Source organism: Trachurus trachurus (genome assembly GCF_905171665.1).
Source record: "Trachurus trachurus genome assembly, chromosome: 17".
In the NCBI taxonomy this organism is placed as follows: Eukaryota; Metazoa; Chordata; class Actinopteri; order Carangiformes; family Carangidae; genus Trachurus; species Trachurus trachurus.
In genome coordinates this window covers 28,052,491-28,073,640 of record NC_139900.1, presented here as the reverse complement: position 1 = coordinate 28,073,640, position 21,150 = coordinate 28,052,491, and the positions used below count along the sequence as shown (strand labels likewise).

General features: G+C 42.4%; 1 protein-coding gene across 1 annotated transcript; it reads right to left on the bottom strand.

Annotated features, from left to right (window-relative positions):
• Positions 1–5,722: 5,722 nt before the first annotated feature.
• Positions 5,723–18,022, bottom strand: LOC311000498 (WW domain-containing adapter protein with coiled-coil-like). Its single transcript, XM_083991226.1, has 13 exons — positions 17,719–18,022; positions 17,241–17,274; positions 16,370–16,559; positions 15,913–16,004; positions 14,379–14,488; positions 14,096–14,193; positions 13,680–13,955; positions 9,467–9,583; positions 9,001–9,149; positions 8,685–8,776; positions 7,531–7,714; positions 7,249–7,376; positions 5,723–7,158 (listed from the first exon to the last, which is right to left on the bottom strand). The coding sequence occupies exons 1-13, from the start codon at positions 17,757–17,759 to the stop codon at positions 7,089–7,091; spliced, it is 1,581 nt and encodes a 526-aa protein (XP_083847352.1). The 5' UTR covers positions 17,760–18,022; the 3' UTR covers positions 5,723–7,088.
• Between the last annotated feature and the right edge of the window lie 3,128 nt (positions 18,023–21,150).

Below are 21,150 nucleotides of genomic sequence, written 5' to 3'. Positions count from 1 at the left end.
AATGAACGGGACCGGGAGTCAAAGCGCGACATTCAAAGAAGCACAGGCCAGGCAGTAGGCTACGTTAAGAACCCGGATTGTGCACTCAAAATGGTCCAAAAGTTAAGTGTATGGACTGATGTAGGCTCCGTGTCTGTCAACACAATCGTTTACATGACGACTGTGTTCTAAAATATAAAAAAATGGGAACAGGACCGGATAAGGAGTGATTTATTCAGGATTTGAACGGGACAGGATTATTTTTTGACTTTGTCACGGGACCAGTACGGGACGGGAATTTTTTTTGTGGGACAGGACGGGATTGAAAAAACACTCCCGTGTCAGCCTCTAGTACCGATACCCGCAGGTAGGAGTGGTGTTATGCAAATTCGAAAGGTAATGACACCATTGTATGCCAACCGAGGGAACAGCTCAAAAAACCACGTGGATTTCAAGGGAGCCTGCAAATGACAGAAATACAAGACAAAAAGGAAGAGGATGCATAAACCTCCCCTCCTAGTCTGAGATGAACTAGATAACAGAGCAGCAGAATGCACAGAGTTCAGAGACAGAAAGACCAACACAGTCATGTGGCTTCACCGCATGAGAAATTATGATTTATAATTTATTTCAAGGATGGGAGCATGTCCACATGGTTTTCTAGAGAACCTTTGAAAGTTGTGCTGTGCATTGGGTTTCCTCCTGTAACTGTTGCTATCGATATACATGCCCACCTCTGCAACGACTCAACAATGAGAATGTAAATTGTTGAGGAATGGCAGATCAGACTTGGCATCAGGGATACATGCACACTGTGGGTGAGGTTTGGCTGCAGATCTGTGAATGTATCACACCGACTGAGATTCGTAATCAGCAAAAGGAGGAATATATCTGACTCCATTTAGCCTACATACACAGTGGGAGGGTTCAAAAACATCTATGACTCAATAATCAACAACTGACTCTCTCAATTATACTTTTTGGAAACCCTGTTTTCTTACTACCTCATGTAAGACCTACCTCTTAAAACGAATGGCCCCATTCACTAAGGTCCGATCAGATGAGTCACAGATGATATTAAGAAATGAGGAGAATGTTTGACTGTATTTACTCCTTTGCTAGCGACACAGCTAAAAAGAGAACTGTTGGAAATTGGTTAATGGGAGCAGCACAGTGCGATTTCTAGTACAATCTGTGCCTTCTGGAAATACTGTAGAATCTATGAGGGAAAATGAAGCTGTTCTACATTTTGTAAGCTCTGCACAAAAGCAGAAGACTAGAAGAAAGTCCAGGTGCAGGCTCCTGTATGCAAATTGTAGTAAAAGAAAACAGGGGAAATTATGATTACACAAGGGTGTATAAAAAAAGATTTATTGTCTTAAAATCTCTTCAAATCGCACTTACTGACCAGTGCAAAAGTAGAGAAACTTTCTTTTCTTTGATAGGAGCTGTACCTTGCAGTCAGATCTAATCATCATGACATAAAACATGAATCTTTCAAGTGACATTGCTGATGCTCACTCTTCCAGTTCATTGAAATTAAAAAGATCCAAGATGACAACATAGGATGCACATGAAACACTTTCAACAAGTGGAACCATTAAAGCTATCAACCACAGAGCAATACCTCTCATGTGAAGAACTGAGTTTCCTTGATACATGGAAAACAAACACTTCATTGCACATACTTTATGTTGAAAACATACGTTAACTGTATGCAAGAATGTATAGAGAAGTAGTTTTAAATAAAAGTATAGTAGTAGACGTGATCTTAAAGTATTATTTTGTCAGTCAGTTCACTGAATTTGTTAGAATTTCCAGAAACAGTAGTGATATTGAATTATTTAATCCTTGAAAGACTTTTCATAGGGATTTCTTCAAATCATAGAAGTCCTTAGGAAAACACAGCCGCTTATTTCAGGATAGCACTGCTTATTGAAAGTGATGCTAATGCTCTTAACCCCTCAAAATGGAACTCCATTTAATTCCATTGTATTACCATAATGACCAAAACCTCAGAGGCCAGTGTCTTCAAAACTGGACACAAGATATAAGATTCAATTTAATTATTACAATGTGCACAGAAAAAAATACAACTATAGTGTGACTTCATGCTCTTTACTTTATGCTACTTAAAAAAAAAAAAGTTATATAAATGAATTAATAAATAATCAAGTCATAAAAATTAACTAATTTCAGTGATGTATTTAATAAAGTGGCTACTGAGTGGATGTTGCTTGTGCTTACGATCACTTGTACTAAGTTGAATCTAAGTTCACAGTGCACACAACAGGTTTTGGATTACAGCTTCCTGATTTTATTTTTTTATATAAACTGGGAATGCCACTATTACTACCATGTAATATATCAGGAGTTGTGGACGCAGCTGGATAAACTGAGGCTCTAACACAACAGCTCCACACAGTGGCAAAATGAAGACTTCACTGATCCATCCACTGCCCATAGCGCTCATTTGTGCAGGGTGATAGGGGGCTTTATACGGTGAGGGCAGGAACACCCTGTGCCAACATATAAGGCCTCTCTTTCTGAGTTGTATTATATTTGTGTTAATAATCTGCAATGTAATGTATTAGACAAAAGCTATAATCTATATGAGAAACAATGGATAGGAGATTAGGAGCAAACCTACATTTAGAAAAGTTGGTCAAATTAAAGAAGATTATTGTACGGAACCATATTTGATGTTAAAGGGATAGTTCACCCAAAATTAAAATTTCACTCATTATCTACTCACCCTCATGTCTACTAAGGGCTGGGAGAAGTTTCAGAGTCCTCTGTGGCTTCTCTGAGTTACAGGGGGTCTCGGCATAGCAGTGCATGTCAATATGACGGTTGCAAATGGATACCAACTGTCTTCGTAACAAAAAGACACACCAAAAAACATCCAAATACCTCCATGCTGCTCCTATGTAATGTCCGTCTTGTATTGAAGCCCCGAAATGCAAAATTGTCCCGGAAAAAATTAAATAAGTCTATATTTCAAGCTTGTTTTGTAGCGGAAGCTTCTCGAAGCTCCTCTTCCCGGTTCGTCAAATTTGGACAAACTGGGAAGAGGACAGATCCTGGTTCGTCCAAATTTGACGAACCAGGAAGAGGAGCTTCCGCTACAAACAAGCTTGAAATATAGACTTATTTAATTTTTTTCGGGACAATTTTGCATTTCGGGGCTTCAATACAAGACGGACATTACATACGAGCAGCATGGAGGTATTTGGATGTTTTTTGGTGTGTCTTTTTGTTAACCACGGATAACTCTGAAACTTCTCCCAGCCCTTAGTCGACATGAGGGTGAGTAGATAATGAGTGAAATTTCAATTTTGGGTGAACTATCCCTTTAAATTTGAGGAGGGGACGGAGGTCCCTGCGTGCACAGCTGAGATCTGGCACCTTGCTTTTAGCAATTGAAGTAGGGAGGTTTTACCAGAAGAGCAGTGTTATTATTGCTGAAGATGAGTTACATTTCCTGTTTCACTGTCCTTTGATGAACTGAGACAGCTCAGATGAAGAACCCAGATTTATTCTGGATGTTTGAGCATGATGTATTGGGGAGTGTATCTATGATCCTCGGGTCCTATGTTCCCCGATCGGGGAATTAAAGACCCTCTTTTTGAAAAAGGGTCCTATGTTCCCCGGTCGCAATACATACTGGGGAACAAAGGACCTTTTTTCTGAAAAAGGGTCCTATGTTCCCCGCTGTTGCTGGTTGATGGACTCTCTCTATCTGGCCTGTCTAGCCTCCACCTGGGGCCTGTTGTTCGAAAGTAGAATAAAGATATCCAGGATAAGTGTAAAAGCCAGGTTGGACAAAGTCTCATAAGTCCATCCTGGCTTAGTTGGTTGTTGGAACGCCGAGCCAGGCTGAGGAGCAGCGGCTTTGTCAAGCCAGGTGTAACTTATTCTCTCGTCAGTAGACCACAGAGATTGATCACAGATTCACTGATGAGAGGACAGGTGTGGCCACTTTCCTCCAATCAACAGCGGATCTTGACGTAAGTTGACACACCTCTTAGAAAAAAAAAAAAAAAGCACCGCTGCTGTTGTAAAGCTCAGAGAGAGCGCAGCGGACAACTGTGGACTGATTGAATGTGGAAGTAGCCTAATCCAAAATTATAATCACAATTTAAGTTCCTTTCACAAATTAACAGCTGTGCACTTTGCCTTAGTGATGAGCAGTGGAAGTTGATACATTGCACAAATCTCTTATCATCTAAAGTAAAGTTCATACAGCACAAATACAAGTGGCCAAAAGTGCAACAGGTGAAAATTAATTAAATATAAGAACATTATGCAGTCAGATGCTTCAATAAATTGCCGATAACAATGTTCAGATGAGGTGTATAAATTATTTGGAAGGTGCCTGCTCAAACAATTGTATTCTTGTTTTCTTCCCTCAACCAATATTCGGCCAATATACTGTATTTTGTAACATATTTTATAATAATAAAATAAATCTATTGCTATTTTTGCTCCATTGCTTTTTATGAGAAGCCATGTAGTACTAGTGGTCATAGAAAATATCATAGATGGTTTGTATTGTCTCAAGAACAGTGTGCACAATTCTGTGCTAATGTGTTTTACAGATTTCACAAACCGTCAGACATCTTTATGCCCTGCATTTGAAGAAGCAGGCAGCGCTGGCAGATGCAATGATTCAGTGTGAGAAGCACATGAATAGCCCTAATTATGAAAAAAAGAAAAGAAAAAAAAACCTAATACATATTGTAAATGTTTCATTTTATTTGATTATTGTAAATGTATTTAGTTTGTTTAGAAATCAGGCCAATATGTAGGGTACATAAGAACATAACTGTATGAAACACATTGATTTCTGATCAGAGTGGCTGCTGACTTCACAGATAAAGACAACAGAATCAACTTAGCCTGGCTGTTAGCCTGGTCTGGAGCAGGCTAGCTGCAGAGAATAAATCACCATAGTAACTTGACCAGGATAAAGGTATCCAGCTTTCGAACAACCGACTTGAGGCTAAATTCAGCCAGGATAACCAACATATCCCGGCTTAATCCCTTATCTAGGTTTCGAACAACAGGCCCCTGGTCTTTTTACTAAACTTAACCAATTCCTTTCTTTATTGCCTAAACCTAACCAATGGGACAATTCCACTTCTCACTCAAAGTCACAACTCAACTTCTCACTCAAAAATAGGCAAAAATATGCCAAGTCACAACTCCATTTCCAGGTATGGGTACAAAAATTGCATGTTCCACGGGTCCTTTTGGGGAAAAGCGGGGAACATAGGGTCCTACGCATACCACATGGACCTATTAGATTTATATAACACAGGTCCACTTGACTCAAGTTTCATTCAGCCTTCTGCTTTTGTTCAGGCTGCATTTTCCATGTGTCCTGAGCAGCAACAGGGTTTTAAATCAGAGCCAGAGTTTAGACAACTGTTACCATCTTGTGGACATAGAAGGAACTGTACTCCAGCATCTAAATCTAAATCTACAGATACTGCCTCAATTCTTCTTCATGATTGAAAACATTCAAGTCATACAGTAGTGTCACAGAATATGGGCCCCAATCCATGAGGCCCTTGGAGACACAAATAAAAAGAAAATGAATAATTCATAATCTAGTCAAGGCACAGCTCACATAAAACTTTAAATAAAAGTCAAGCGGGGGGGTGGTATAATATTTTATTTTCATATTTTATGGAATACAAAGCCCCCGTCCCCACCCCCACCCCCAAAAAGTGTGCACATCAGATCTGGTGGAAACTATTTAAGGACGAGGAAAAGAATAGCAGAGAGACAAAGGAACTGACTTACTGAGTGTGGAGGTGTACGACTGCAGTTTAATGTGATGTTTTCATATAAAAAGTATACCCTCTCATCATACTTTAAAAAAGTAGTCTGGTTGAAAGAAGGGCTGCAGCCACGTCAGCTAAACATAAACAAAAACAAAAGTGAATTTCCTTGTTGAAAAAATAAAACATCTTTCCATCGATCTTTTTGTCATTATGACTACCAGGACGTAATCAACAATGTGCAACAATAATTTAGCCATACATGACTGTTAATTCAGTCAGTTTTCTATTCTTTTACACAATCTCTTGCTAAGCTGCACAAAAAAGGAATGAAATATTTCCCCAATCGGAATTGGGAGAGAAACAAAATGCTGACAATTATACAAAAGAAAAAAGACAAATAGAAGGGATAAGAAAATGGCCAGCAGGGCTACGAGTGAATACAACCTCATATGTACTAGCAGCCAACCTAGGTCCAATAATGTAGGCTTTTTCAAGATGGCTTTGAAACACCTGGAGTGTGTTTGTCATAACTAACCATGACTCCCCAGTGAATTTCTATCACTGGAATGAAGGTTCTTGTCGACTGGGACGAAATAACTGAAGCACATTTGAGTAAAGGTCTTGTCAAAGGGTCTTCGCTAATCTCATGACATGATGTGTAAAACCAACCAGCTCGAAGACACACTGGGATGGCGAAACCACTGACGAGTATAGTGAATAAAAAATAACATCAGTAACATCACTGCCATTGAATCCATACATTTCATTGCATGACAAAGTCTGTTTCAGAAATCGGGGAACCGAACAAGTTTGTTGGCCCCTCCCCCTCCCACCCCCGAGAACTGTCTCACGTTGATTATGAGATGAATTATTTTTAGTTCACTTTTCCGAGAATGAATCTTTTCCTGACTACTACACATCAAAACACACCAGAAAACAAGTTAACCCAATACAATACACACAATCCAAGGTTCACAGTCCATAAAAGGTGCTGTTTGAAAAGAGCCTCAGGTCCTTTAAGTCCACTTGGTTAAAGTGTCCAACTCAGTGAACTGTCAGTTTCACCATTCAGCGAGAGGATGTCATGTGGTGGACATTGGAAAAACAAGTTTTAAAAAAAAAAGTAAAGAAAAGAAAAAGACACGTTCAGGATGATGGAGCTTCACCTTGTCAGCCGCTGTCTTCTAACAGCTTTTCTCTGTTGCTATTACAGGGAGAAATAAACAGGCTGTAGCAGCTTGCTGTCCATGTCTATTCCTCTTTAATATCAATATTTTAATCCATCCATCTAAATCATTTCGTCTCTGCTCAGGTTGTTCACACCATGTAGGAGTTCTGATTCTTCAGCTTGTCCAGCTCTTTGCTCTGCTGCCTCAGAAACAGGATTCTATGGATGGGGAGGAAGAAAAAGTATGAATGAATGCGTGTGTGTTGTTATCAGTTGATGTGTATGCAAAAGTGTGAACATTTGCCTCACCTCTGTTCCCTCAGCGTGGCCTGGATTTCACACACTCGGACCAGGGAGCGCAGGTTTTTCATCTCGGTACAGATCTCGGACATGTACAAGCTGCCCATGTTGTGGATGTCCTCGTGTAACCGAGCCGCCTGACGGGAAGACATGAGAGCTTTTTGATGAGTCACAAGCACAGATTTTCAACTTCCTTCATTGTATCATTAACACCAACTTGACTGTGAATCTGTGACTTTGATATAAACAAAACTCAACCACGATTCATAGTGCTCCTGTACTGAGCTGTACCTGTTTCTCCGTGTTCTCTGAAGGCCATCCTTGGATATGTCTGATGAGCGTCTCATCAAAATGAGCTGCCAAGGTGGGAGTGAAGGAGCCGGGGGTTTCAGCCTGGGACTGGCTGCTGCTGTTGGAGGGGGCATGGGGCAAGGCAGCACCGGACATGTTTGATCCCGCGCATAGAATCTCCTGGCTGTTGGAGCAAGACAACGATTTAAACTGTGTTGAAGGTGGAAATAAAATCCAGTAGCATTTTTTCTTGACAGTGGGACACATTATTCTGTCAACACCACTCATTTGTTCTCATTTATCAATAGCTCTGAAAAATACTAACACTTCCCATTCTTATTTATCATGCGTAATTAAAGGATAATTACCGTTTTCTACAATCTGGACCTTATTTTTTAGCATAAAATACGACCATTTACTCACCCAGATAACTTTGGTGTCATTACAAGTCGTTCCGACGAAATTAGATCCAACTCATTGATTTCACCAAGATTTTGTTATGATACACTAGTGCTATTCCCCTCTGAGTCCGGGGTTAGCTGTTATCAACATCCTGGGTCTGTAGGTTGACCTACTGACCTGGATGATGTCATCTCTGAGCGCTGCCCGGCTCATTCTGATAATAATCATTCTGCTTCGGCATTCAGGTCCATTTTTATCTCAACTAGCCGGAGCCTTAGTGAGTCCAGGTTGAGGAGAGGAAGCCTGTGGAAGCTGAACTTCATCCAGCTGCTCATTTTGTTCTGACAAGTCAGAAACACGCAGAAACGAACTGTAGCATTAGTGGTAGCAACAAGCGGTCGGAGATGACATCATCCAGGTCAGAGGTCAGTAGGTCAACCTACAGACCCCGGATGTTGATAACAGCTAACCCCGGACTCAGAGGGGAATAGCACTAGCCTATCATCACAAAATATTGGTGAAATGAACGAGTTTCGTGGCAGATAATGTGTTATTTAGAGGCTGCATTCTGCTGCCCTGTAGACTCACATTATACGGATATACACGGCTCTCGGCTGGAGCTAATTTCGTCGGAACGACTTTTAAGACTTGAAAGGTGATACAAAATATTTTTGGACGAATGATGTACCAAGTTCAAAAATCAATAAAGATATGCGTAAAAAAGTGGATTTCAAGTGATTTTGAATTCGAACCTTCTCTGCTGGAGAGTTCTGGGGTCTTCTGGTCGCTTCTCTGCGCTCTGAGACAAGGAGACGGATCCTTGTTTCCCTGAAGACATACTGCCCTGAAGAGAGAAGGAACAACAGCAGGGCATGAGGGAGGGCAACGGCTCGTGTTTGAAAGTTGGAAAGATAAGATGTCACAGACGAGGGCCGCCATAACAAAGTGCAGAAGATAGAGAGAAAAGAGAAAAAAGAGGCCATGAGTCATGGGCAACAGGAAGCGCCCCCCCCCCCCCCCCCCCCCCCCTCCACTTTTCAAAGCTGACTTTTTGATTGCGCTGCTCACCCTGGTTTGTGAGGATGTGATGCTGCCAGGATGCACGCCCAGAAGAGATTTCTGGTTGCTCTGGGGCGTGCCGTTCCGTGGTGAGACGTATGGCCGTGGTGATGACGCATCAGATGTCAGAGAGACGGGAGACTGACTGGAGTGCTGGGCTACAGAGACACAGGGATGAAGACATCAGTGATATGAAGGAATCAGCTTACACACATGTATAAAGTGTGGCCTCAATTCCAGCAATTAACTTTTTGCAAATAGCTAGAGGTGATCTAAAAACCATTAGAACCACACACGCAGTTAACTTGTACAAAGTGCTGAATTTTAAGCGAGGCGAGGTCAAGGTTAGGTTCAAAACTGTTGTTTGTTTGTTTTTTAAGAACTTGGTGGGGGCATGGGGGAGAGCAGGACCCTTAATAACAAACAGAAAATTAGTTTGTGTAGCAGATGGTGAGAAACAGCGAGGAGGCCATACCTTGGTTGGAGTGCTGAGCAGCTGAGAGCAGAGCAGTGACGTTGAAAGCAGGTCCAGCAGTGAGGAGTTTATGAAGCACAGATCGCAAGGAAGCTTGGGTGACAGCAGCTGCCAAGACTGGAGGAGGAGGGGGGGAGGGGGGAGGAAATGTACACACACACACACACACACACACACACACAAGTGAGCAAAGACACGAAACAGGTGAATTGATGAACACAAACACACACACACAGTTAAGTGAGAAAACACAGTTGCGATAAGAATCAATTTGGTGGAAAGAAAAATCATTTCATGTAAAAGTCATTTTTACCAGTGATCAACAGGAAGAAGTTGGGAGGTTAAACAACGAGCAAACACTCATGTCAGGTTCACAGAGAAAGAACAGCAAGAGAATCACCACAGATGACAGCTGCGTGCCCGGTTACCAGCAGGAGAACGCCCCAGAGATAAAGGGATGGAGAGAGACATAGTAATCAACATAATCAATAATCAAAACTCCCATACAGAGAGATGAAGCCCTGACATTATGGGCCCTATTTTCCTGGCGCAACTCAGGGGGGCGCAGCGAGGCGAGCCCTGGCGCAGCTGGCGCAGTGGCATTTTCCTCCAGTCCATCAACGTGTGCAGCGGATTCGGTAAATTGGCAGACTGCTGTGCGCCGAGATGGGAGTGGTCGCGCAGCAGGGGGAGGTGTCGACAGATTCACCTTGGCGCAGTGACAATTTGTTGCCGATAGACCGCGCGGAGAGTGCGCCGAAAGCTCGCCAGCTCCAACCTGGTCTAATCTCAGCGCAAGGCGCAGCGCAGCCAGCGGACTGGTATTTTGACTGTCCAGCTCGCAGTGCGCACACATCACCAAGACCTCACAGGCAGGTTTCCACAGTTCCAGGCACATTTAAATGCAATTAATAATAATAATTAATAATAATAATAATAATCACAATAACCCTATCTGAATCAGCACATACAAGTATATCTATATCGATTGTCCCGTCACACTGATGACAGATCAAAGGCTGTCGACACGCGTAATGGAAACTCAACCTGACTGAATTAACACAGATGAAACCAGGGAGGGACTGCATGGGACAAAAAAGCAGCCGTGGATGTCCCAAGAGCAGGTGTTGACACTACTTCTCTCCTCCCTCTATGCCATTTGCGCCGGTGGGAGGGAAGTAGGCGGGATGCGCCCCACTGCGCTTCGAAGGAAAATTGCAAACTGCTCCTGGACACGCCTCGTTGGCAAAGCGAAGGCGAGGCGCAGGCCTGATCCGCTGCACCTGCGCTAGTTTACGAAAATAGAGCCCTATGTCCCAGCTAGCCTCTGGTAACTAACTACATTACTTAGCATTCCTTTCATTAGCCCTGATGAAAACCATGAAGCATGATCCTGGAGTAAATGGTCCACGTTCAATCACAAACCACAATCCACTACAGCAGCTTCTACAGGAAACTGAACCCTTTGTCATTTCAACGATCCTTCCATAAAATTATGTGCGTACATGGGTGTGCGTGTTTAGATGACTTGATTTTGTCCACATGTATAGTCTTTTTTTAACGTTAAAGTCATAATCTTTGGCTGATGTGCTCCTCATGACATACTGCGGCACTTTTTCTTTTAGCTTCAGGTTTAGTCATCAGGACATTGTTGAATAAAGCAGAATCCAGAGGTTCTGGTTTCACTTCACTGACTCTCTATTGGTACAACTATGAAATTAAACTTCCATCTTCCAACACCCGTTTTTAGATAATAAAAATAAAAACTTAATGTTGAAGATGATACAACAGACTCTGAGTCTCCCTGAGATACCACTGACCTAGAGAAAACAGAAAGCTCATCTTTAAGCATTTTCTCTTGTAAAACTGAAAAATGACATGATCTACTGCAAAAACCAGGCAAATCCCATTTTTATGCAGTTTGTCAGTCACATCCTGTCAAGGCTTCATGTCAGCAGAAAAATATGGACTTTTTTAGTTGGCGCAACATGTATCTTAGCCATGATGCTGATGTTGCCGGCAGCAGGCTGCTTCAAATAACAAATCTGGTAGCTGATGCTGCATACTCATATTTTGCTACACAATTGGTTTTTGTCTGGTTTCAATATGAGGCTAGTTTATTATTGTACTGTCCTAGAAATTGAGAATCGCAGAAAGCTTTTTGTCCATCTTTCAATTCAAGCAGGGTCTAAAAGGGCCCAAAAGAAAGTGCAGTGAATTTCAATGTTATTTGGACAAAGCCATCACAGCTCACTACATCAAGAATAATGAAGGAGAGTTTAGGATCATTAGGGTTTTCTCAGATTGGCATCAATCAGACTGTTGTCTATTGAATCCCTCATTATCTGTGGCAGCAGTATCTCTCTGCTGCTTGGGACGCCTCTGTGTCTTGCTTGGCAAGAGCGCATACCACATGGACCTAGACCTAATTACAGTTGCCATGGGTTCAGGTCCAACCCACAGCCCTTTGCTGCATGTCAGCCCCTCTCTCTGCCTGACTTTCCTGTCCATCTCTCACTGCTATATCTGAATAAAAGCAAAAAGGCCCCTAGAAATTATCTTATAAGGAAAGAACTCTTCATTGCTTGACAGATGATTCAGTCCACAGCCCCTTTGCACTTTAGAATCTCCTCAAGTTTAAATTGGCATGACAAACCTTTTGCCAAAAAGATAAAGCTTTATATGGATTTGAAGATACTCTCTAGCATACAAACAATCCCTAAAGGAACCGGTGCTACACTATGACCCTTTCCATCCAAAAAAATGACCGAGATTGTGAACATTGATCAGTGTTTCCCCCAGAAAATGTGTTAGTTAAGGTGGTGTCTGTCCTGTTGGCGGGGGGTGGGGGGGGGGTCGGTGCGCCGTATTAAGTTTCGCTTTCACCATGCGCGCTGCTGTTATGCATGTGTGCTTCTCTGTGGTGTGTAGAGCAGGGGTCTTCAACGTTTTCCAGGCCAAGGACCCCCAAACTGATGGAGAGATGGAGCGGGGACCCCCTACTTATTGTATAAAATTGTGTTTTATATTTAACTGGTCCTGTAGTGCCATACAGGGCCGTTGTATAGGGGAGAAAGGTGATGATCATTATAGGGGCCCAGCGCCCAGTAGGGCCCACAAAAACCCCAGTAGTCTAATCTTTGTATGACTGAATTATTCTGCATAAGACCCTGACTGATACTCATAGTAATGCTGCATTAGCATCAAAACAAAGTAGGCTAAATAAGAAATGATAATAGATACGTAAAAGTGGAAAAGTCAGGGGGCAGGGTCCCACTTTAGTATACTTTCAGGGGGCCCAGGATTCCTAGCAACGGCCCTGGTGCCATATGCCAAAAGTACCATGTTATGAACTATAAATCACGCTTTTTTTAGGAGTTTGGCTGGTCATGGGACTTTTCGCAGGGACTTACATAAAAAACATATGCCATGCCATCTATGATCACAACAGGTCACAACTACGCTCGTGGTAACTGAACGCTGCTACTACACCAATGAAAGAATTACTAAACCATAAAAAGACAGAGAAAACAAAGCAGTGTTTCCCCTACTTAGTTTTTTTCTCTGGCTTTTTATGCATTTATTTTGAAAGGGCAGCTGGAGAGAGACGGGGACGCGGAGAGAAAGTGAGAGGGGGGATTGACACGCAGCGATGGGACTGTCGGAGGGTCGCTGCAGCGGCCGTGCTCTACCAAGACATATGACGCTCGCGACTCACCCCAATCGTCAGCACCGCGGTCACCGGGGCTGATTCTGAGAACTTTTACACCGGGCGCGCCGTGTCATGTCTCGGTTCCACGGAGCGTTTCAGTGACGGCCTGACGCTGCTGCATTGTTGCTGCGCTATGAGCAGACGTGACGGCGCGCGTTAATGTCACCGTCCTGTGTGTGTGTGCTGTGAATATCGCTACATTTTTATTTTTTTAAGACGTTAGTTTAGGCGGCAGCTCTTTGTTGTTAAGGCGGCCGCCTTAACAAGAAAGCGCTGCGGGAAACCCTGATTGATTATAGAAACACAAGTGTGAGGTGGAACCACCAACTAGCAGCATTAGTGCAATGCAGCAGCCTCTTCTGTGTTGTTTTGTTATACAGGAGCGCACATTGTACTAAAAAGCTCCACAAAACCATTATAAAAGGAAAGACACCATAGAAGAAAACAGTATGTGTGGAAGTGGAGGAAATTTCAAGCTCATGTCGTCTATTGCCTTCTCACCCTCATTGAGCTTAGCCATGTCCATGCTGCCGTTATTCATCTGCAGAGTTGCCTGCAGGGCTGGGAGGAGCTGATGTAGGAGGGCCGGGTCCTGCAGCAGTGCTGGGGACGGGGACTGGACAGACTGGAGCAACTGCCCCGTAGAGGAGGAAGAGGAGGACATGGAGGAGGGCGTGGAACCTAAAGCGCCAGAGGCAGAATTTAGGTTCTGAGCAGAAGAGGAAGAGGAGGAATGGCCAGCGTTGGATGCTGTGGACTGGTCCCCTGATGTGGTCTCTGAAGAGAAACAGACCAGAAGAACACAGTATTATTCTGAGCGTGTACGATCAGAGAACCTTCTCTGGGTCAGAGGTTAAATAACCTTACAGGCTACGTAAACCTTGACGACAACGCTTTCACAGCTGAGTCTTATTTACTTGTCGTGGCTTTGTCCTGCAAGGCCTCTTGTCTGTAGTCCATGTCCCTTGGGAAACTGTTTGCCGGCATCTTGACTGAGTCTTTCTGTCGTTGTTCCCTGAAGGAGATTAAACAGAATATGTAAAAGTGAAAAATGTGCTGGAGGCAAACTGCAGTTGAACTTGCTACATCCAGATACAACTGGTGATCTTGAAATACAAGAGAATGCTCTGCATGAGAATGAGGCCCTCCATTAGTTTTTCCAGTGCACATATGGTGTAATGTCATTTCAAGTAAGCTTGCCTCTCCAACAGGTCCTTGGGCTTCTCCCACTGGGAGACCTCCGTCCTACAGTTGTAGTAGTACTTCTTGCCGGAGGAGCTGATGTGCTCTGTCCAGTCATCAGCTGGGTCCTGGTGGTGGACAGGGGACAGGGTGTGAGACGTAAGGTTAAGGAATCAGCAACACTTCACTGAAGGCAGATCACGCAGCTCAAGCTAATTTTGTTTCCAAATATAATTACAACTTGAGAGTAAAAGAGTTCATATGGATAGTAGAGTACACAAGCCCATGTTCCTCTTTGTGGAAAATATTCCATACTGGAAGTGTTTTTCAGTCCATATGGGAACTGGCATGTTTAATATTAATGGTCATTGCAACGACTGCAGGAAGGGTACAGTTTGCCTTATTCATTTTCTCCTCATCGACAATTGTACAGATCTCTCTTGACTAAAAAAATATCCAAACTTAATAAACATAGAAGATTAAAACAACTTCTACTACTGCAAGCAGAAAATGGATGTGATTAGACACTTTACAGACCAACAATAAGGTTTTTAACTGCATGAATTACAGCTAAACAATTTTACATGACCCCATACAAAAGCAATTGTGGCTCTACATATTGTAATTAAGGAAACAATATTATATTTTGAGTTAGTAACTCAAATGTTATAAATCGAAGTATCCATCCTTTGTGGTTAACACTGATTCATGTCAATAATGATACGTGTGGTTCACCGCCCTCAGTTTGTATGAATGTACAGAATTGCTTAGTTAACAAAAGAGGCTGTAGGTTTGACTGTGCACAACTCAAAAAAACCCTCTGCAACTAAACAGGAACAAATTGGAACAATTACGACAACGTGAAGCATAGCAGAGATGGATACCAAAGTATCATTAGCTGGCTCATGTGTGCAAAGTATAAAACAAACATGAGGACTTAAGAGGAAACATAGCTGTGATGTGGTTGTGCCTCAGAGTCTCTTCCTGTGTTCCTCTGTGGATTAATATTCCTCACATCTCTCACACAGTGCACAAAAGTAACCACAGAAAATATTCCATCTGGCTACATATTTCTAATTAAACCAAGTTGTGTAGACATAAGTTTATATGAATGAACATTTTTGTTTTGTTAATCAGTCAGGACTTACCACTCTTCGCCGTCTACTGACATCAAAATAATAACAGCAGATAAAGGTATAAATCAGAAACAGCATCTGTTTACAATAACATGTTGATCCCAGATGTAGTGTCAGTCAGTGTCAAACTACACAATCCTAAATGTTGTGTATTGGCTTTATTGCTCAGGACCGAGTACTCAGTGTCTCCCTCAGCAGTGCAAATGACAAATCCTTTTACAAAAAAAGTCTAAAATCTAATCAGATCATTTACTCTATAGAGGGAGCCTGTTACAGTTCTATCATGCATTGTTGTCGAGTAACAAGAACAAGAGTTGCCTCTACATAATGTCCCTCACCATGCTCCACAGCATGATGCCAAATTCTACAGGAAATGCAAAGGGTATATCATCAGATAATGCTGGACACCATCTTACCCTGTCTGCAGGTTTGTTCTGGGTTGGATGTGAGTCAGAGCCATGGTGGGAGCTGTTGTTGTGAGAGTTCTCCTGAGGAGAGCTGCTGGTCCCTGCAAAAACATCCATTATCAGGTAACTGAAAATACACAATGTTCTGCAGAGAAGTAAAATCTCAGTGACAATCACAGCCACACAATGATAAACATTTTTCATTGCCCCTTATTGCTTTGGGTTTGCATTGTTTACATTTGTGCATAAATAGTTATATTGTGGTATTCAGACAGTCACATGAGAAAACAATACAAGTCAAAAGAGTGCACAGGAGACCAACACAAAAGGAATGTCAAAATTAATCTTTGAAAGTGCTTGGAAAGGTTTCACAGAACCAAGATACCAAGATATTTTCCTAATCATAGCCCCTTTTGATAAAACTTCAAACTGCATGCATACATAAGACCACCAAATCCAGGCATACCATTTTTTCCTCTAATTGTGTGAGAGGTCTTTGCCTTGCCATGCCCAGCACTGTCCCCATGTCTGCTGACAGGACTTTCGTCAGAGCGTCGCAGCATCTTGTAAGGGGGCGTGGGGTCCGATGAGCCATCACGCACCTTGTCGTAGCGGTGAAGGCTGCTGGACTGGCTCTTTGGTTGAGATTTATGGGTCTGCAAAGAATTGACACAATCATTAATCTGGAAGATATATTGCATTACGGTAAACAGGCCTCATCAAAGAAATGCTAGGCCACAAACTAACAGCACAGTGAAAACAAAGCTTATCTCCTCAAAAATCATGTGGTTGGAGTAGCTGAATTTAACATCCTGAGAGTCATGTAGCAGGAGATGTTAAGATGTCAACAAGATTAGGTATTTTAAGATTATGTGACCAGAAGAAAAACCAATAATAGCTGGCTGTCCCTGGCTTCTTTAGAGGAAAGGATTTGCTTTGTAAAACAAACGTACATTTCTGTTAGGACAGTTTACACAAACTTCTAAACTTCAAATATCATTACACGTAAGGGCTGGATGTGGTGGGCTACTTGTTGTGTGCTGCTCTTTATTGTTTAGTTTTAAATAATAATAATAATAATAATAATAATAATAATAATAATAATATAAATTATTCAAGTTAATTTCAAGGCCAAGCTTACCCAACATTTCTAGCACATAACATAACTGTTACAACGTAACTTATGAGTGGGTTTTAATCACAGCGTTATTAAGTGACAATATGGACAATCTGCAGATGTCGGCTTGGTACTTTACCAGAATAACCAGAAACCCTGAAAGGCGACGTTAATTAAGAGTATTGACAGCTCGCCGTTAACTAATCATGACATAGCCTACCTGATAGGATTGTGAATCCCTTCTGTCGTTGCACCTGTGGAGAACAAATGGCATTGTTAGACAATTTGAACTTTCAGAGTTGGCGAAGGTTAGTTTTCCAACCTTAGCAACGCACTTTGTGGTGTATTTTAACGTTAGTTAGCCTATTAGCTGCCGTTAGCTACGTTAGCTTGATTTGGCACCTTAGCAACAGCTGTCTTGCTCTTCGCGTCACTTGCTAAACAATATCTTTTATTTTTTTGTAACCTAAATTATCTGCCGTGTGTACACAGGGTTTGTCATTTAGCTAATATTACGTTGACGTTGGGTAATCTAACTACTGAAGACATCCGGAACAGCTAATTGCAACCAAATTGCTAGCCGGTAGCGCTAATTGCTAACGGCTACAAGAAGCCACGGATAACCTCATCTACGGATAAATAAACCCGTTAAAACGTGAGCGGTATTTCTAAAATGTTAACGCCTGTGCTTGATTTACCCATCGCTGACTCTTGTTGGTTTCCTTGCATACATCACCATCAAGGCCGTGGTGATGTGTGTGTGTGTGTGTGAGGGGGAACCGTGGCCTCCTGTCTCTCACAGTTCTCTTTTCTTCAGCTTCCTGATGCCTGGACCCGGTCTGCCCGACAACACTGATACCTACAAGCCGTGCACCGAGCACCAGCACTGCATAGCGGGTGGTCTTTACTAAAAACCACCCTCAGTGCATCACCTGGCATGTAGTTACAGTATATGCTTGGCTCAGCCGATGTAGCTCGGCAGAAAGCAGCGAAGGCAGGAGGAAGCGGAGACGACGGAATCGTAGATAATGTTTAGCTAGAAAAGTGACTTCCGTTTTGACCTTTCAAATTAAAGGTACAATTCTCGACTACGCCTCGATGTACAGAGTAAAGAAATGAACCACAAAGAAGGAAAAACTCGACATATGAGTAAATATATCACGAAATTGGAAGGACAATTGTGTCAGGTAGTCATGTGCCAGAAAACAGGTTGACCGTCGTTGGAGAATATTAAATAGTACTGAAAGTTACAAGTTACAAGGCGTATCTATTTGAACAGTTACAAAAAATGTCAAATTACCAATTATTCCAGTGAAACTTAGATCATATTGAAGGTGATTTATATGATGACATTATATATCATCTCCCTTCTGTTGTTATGAGTGAAATAATTTCAAGGAAAAGCATAACGAAAACAATTCACTGTCTTAGCTCGGCATTTCGGCTATTGTTTTGAAACAAGAAAGCTTTATTTCCGGTATTAGCCTAGCTGTCTCTGGATAACGTGACGCAGCTGGAAACGAAGCTAGTTGGTGCTGAGGACTCCTCCTCCGACTTCACATCTCGTTGGCTGGCCTTTTTCTGAGACACACCCACGATCTGTCCGCTCCGGTGCTGCACCCTACACCAGTCTATGACCCTACATCAATGGCATGAGCACTTTGCCCTCCGTTAACAGCATGTCTGAAACCAGATAATTCCCTCGAGACAATCACTGTAACCAGTGGCGAAAGTTGTCTGCTACGGGCCCTAATGCAAAAAAAAAAATTGCGGGCCCTATAATAATAACGGGGGGGGGGGGGGGGGGGGGGTTAGGCTGTAGTATAGGCTACTCCAGGCCTGTGTGGAGCGCTACAGCGCCACACACATAAACACTAAAGACAGAGAAGAAGACGGGAAGTCCCCCGCTGTATTCAAACTCAGACATGGGATTAAATGTTGACAGGGAGTTGTGTCAGAGTAAATATCACTGATGATTAAACAGGTGTGATTCAGCCGGCAGTCGGCCGTTGTTGTTACGTCCAGAGACTGTGCAGCTGCTGCAGCAGTGTGTGTGTGTCTCACGGTGCGTTCATCAGGTTACATGACATCGTTTCAGAAAAAAAATCAATTTTGGGCGTCCGGACGGATACGCTGAGGCGGCGTTTTCAGATTTTCCCACTCTGGGACATGTTTTAAAAAATACCGTTTTCACCCCCTGAAAACGCCGTCCGCCTGGACGCGATGCCGATCTGATAGAAGTATTTATCCAGATTCAAAAAAGCCGAATCCATCTGGACCGGGGCCCTGAGTGAGTGACAGCGCTGTCCGCTGTCTCGGTGCTGAACATGTCACTGCTCGTCAGAGAGAAAGAGACAGGGAGAGACGGTCAGGGACGGCGCTGCGCCGCCGCGCTGCCGACAACAGGAGAACTGTCCTGTCACGCGCGCATGTTCATAATCCAGAATAACGTTAACGAATTACAGTAATGATGTAAAAGCCAAGATGATTTAATACAGTAGCCTATACCATCAATTAAAACTTTTTTTTATTTTTTTTTATGTTTTATTATTATTATTATTTTTTTTTTACCGTTCACCGCGGGCCTTTTTTGGCCACGGGCCCTAATGCAACGGCATTACTTGCATTAATGGTACTTTCGCCACTGACTGTAACGTAGATAATTCCCTCGAGACACTGTAACGTTATTGTACCGTGTGCTGTAACTTACTGTGTTGGTGTGTGAACTATAAATGGCACCTGGAAGAGATGCTCAGTGGTATGGTGGAGCAGGTTTGTTGCAGGACATTATAGTAGATGTTCTCACTCACGTAAACCGATAGCGAGTGGAGGACATGGCTGCCTGCCATGAGTCATGTTTCAGTGTTGAACTCATGATTATAAAATGATAGGCTAATCAGTAACATTTCATATACTAGCACCACCACCACCCTTCATGCTGCAGTGCATCCTGTACACATTGCCTTTTTGCCAGTGGAACTTTCCAGTAATATATAATAACCATGAATGATGATAGCTTTATTTATCTGTGTGTGTGTTTAACAGCAAATATATCTCAGGAGTCTCTTATTAATGAATTGGCCTCAGCTGTGGCTCTGCTGAAGGCCAGAGGTTGCCACAGTAACTTGAGGGGTTACTACTACGACTGACAGAACCAAGTCAGAGAGAGAAAGCAAAAAAAGCAGGGAAAGAGTGATTTTTTTGCTCCAGCAATGGTCTCACATTTAGGCTTCTGTGTGAGAGATGTTGTTTGTCTACAACTGTGGGAAAATTCACATATGTAGAGTATAATTTGTGGCCAGGGGCAGTGTGTAAAGAAAAATGTCAGACAGTTTCAGACAAATTTGAACACTCTAGCCAATGATGTTACGCTTACTCTAGCCTTAACATTCCTTGCAATGCCCGCCCCATCATAATAAATATTATAATGAAATTCTCTAAAAATGATCATAATGATTGATCAGAAAATGAATTAATTGAAACATTGATAACCACATGCATCTAGACTTTTGCCTTCATTTTAAAGTTTCAGTTCAGGCTCTATAGGTGAAAGTATGCTGAAGCAGAAGACATTTGAAAATGTCCCTTTTTTTCCTTCTTTTCACCTCCTCCCATTCATTCTCTATGGGAAATTTTGTGCAACATAAATGCAAACATTTTTTCATACTGGCTCAGTTCAGAACACATGCTTCTCTGGCCAGTGTACATGGAACAACACAAACATTTCCACAGCACATGATAGCACATTGTTCCCTAAATATTAGGGTTAGTTACAGGGGCCAGAGGTCAGACTGATACTTCAAAGCTCCTGTGTGTATTGCTTTGCACAGGGTCATGTCCCTGATCAATCCAATAAACATGGCAGGCCTAACTGTATTTCTATTGCATCAGGCATTTGCATTAGTCCAACTATCACTTCCTGTGATTTTTGAGGACAGTGCACCCCCTCAACAAACATTTTGATCTTACAACACAAAATACCCGAACCACCATCAAAAGATGTGCTTTGGTCTTTTAAACAAAGAAAAGACAGACTAAAAGAAAATGTACTGAAACAATGCAACAGCACTGGATCAAATCAGCGTGAATAATTATGCCGTGACATTCATACATGGAAAGTGAACTGCTAT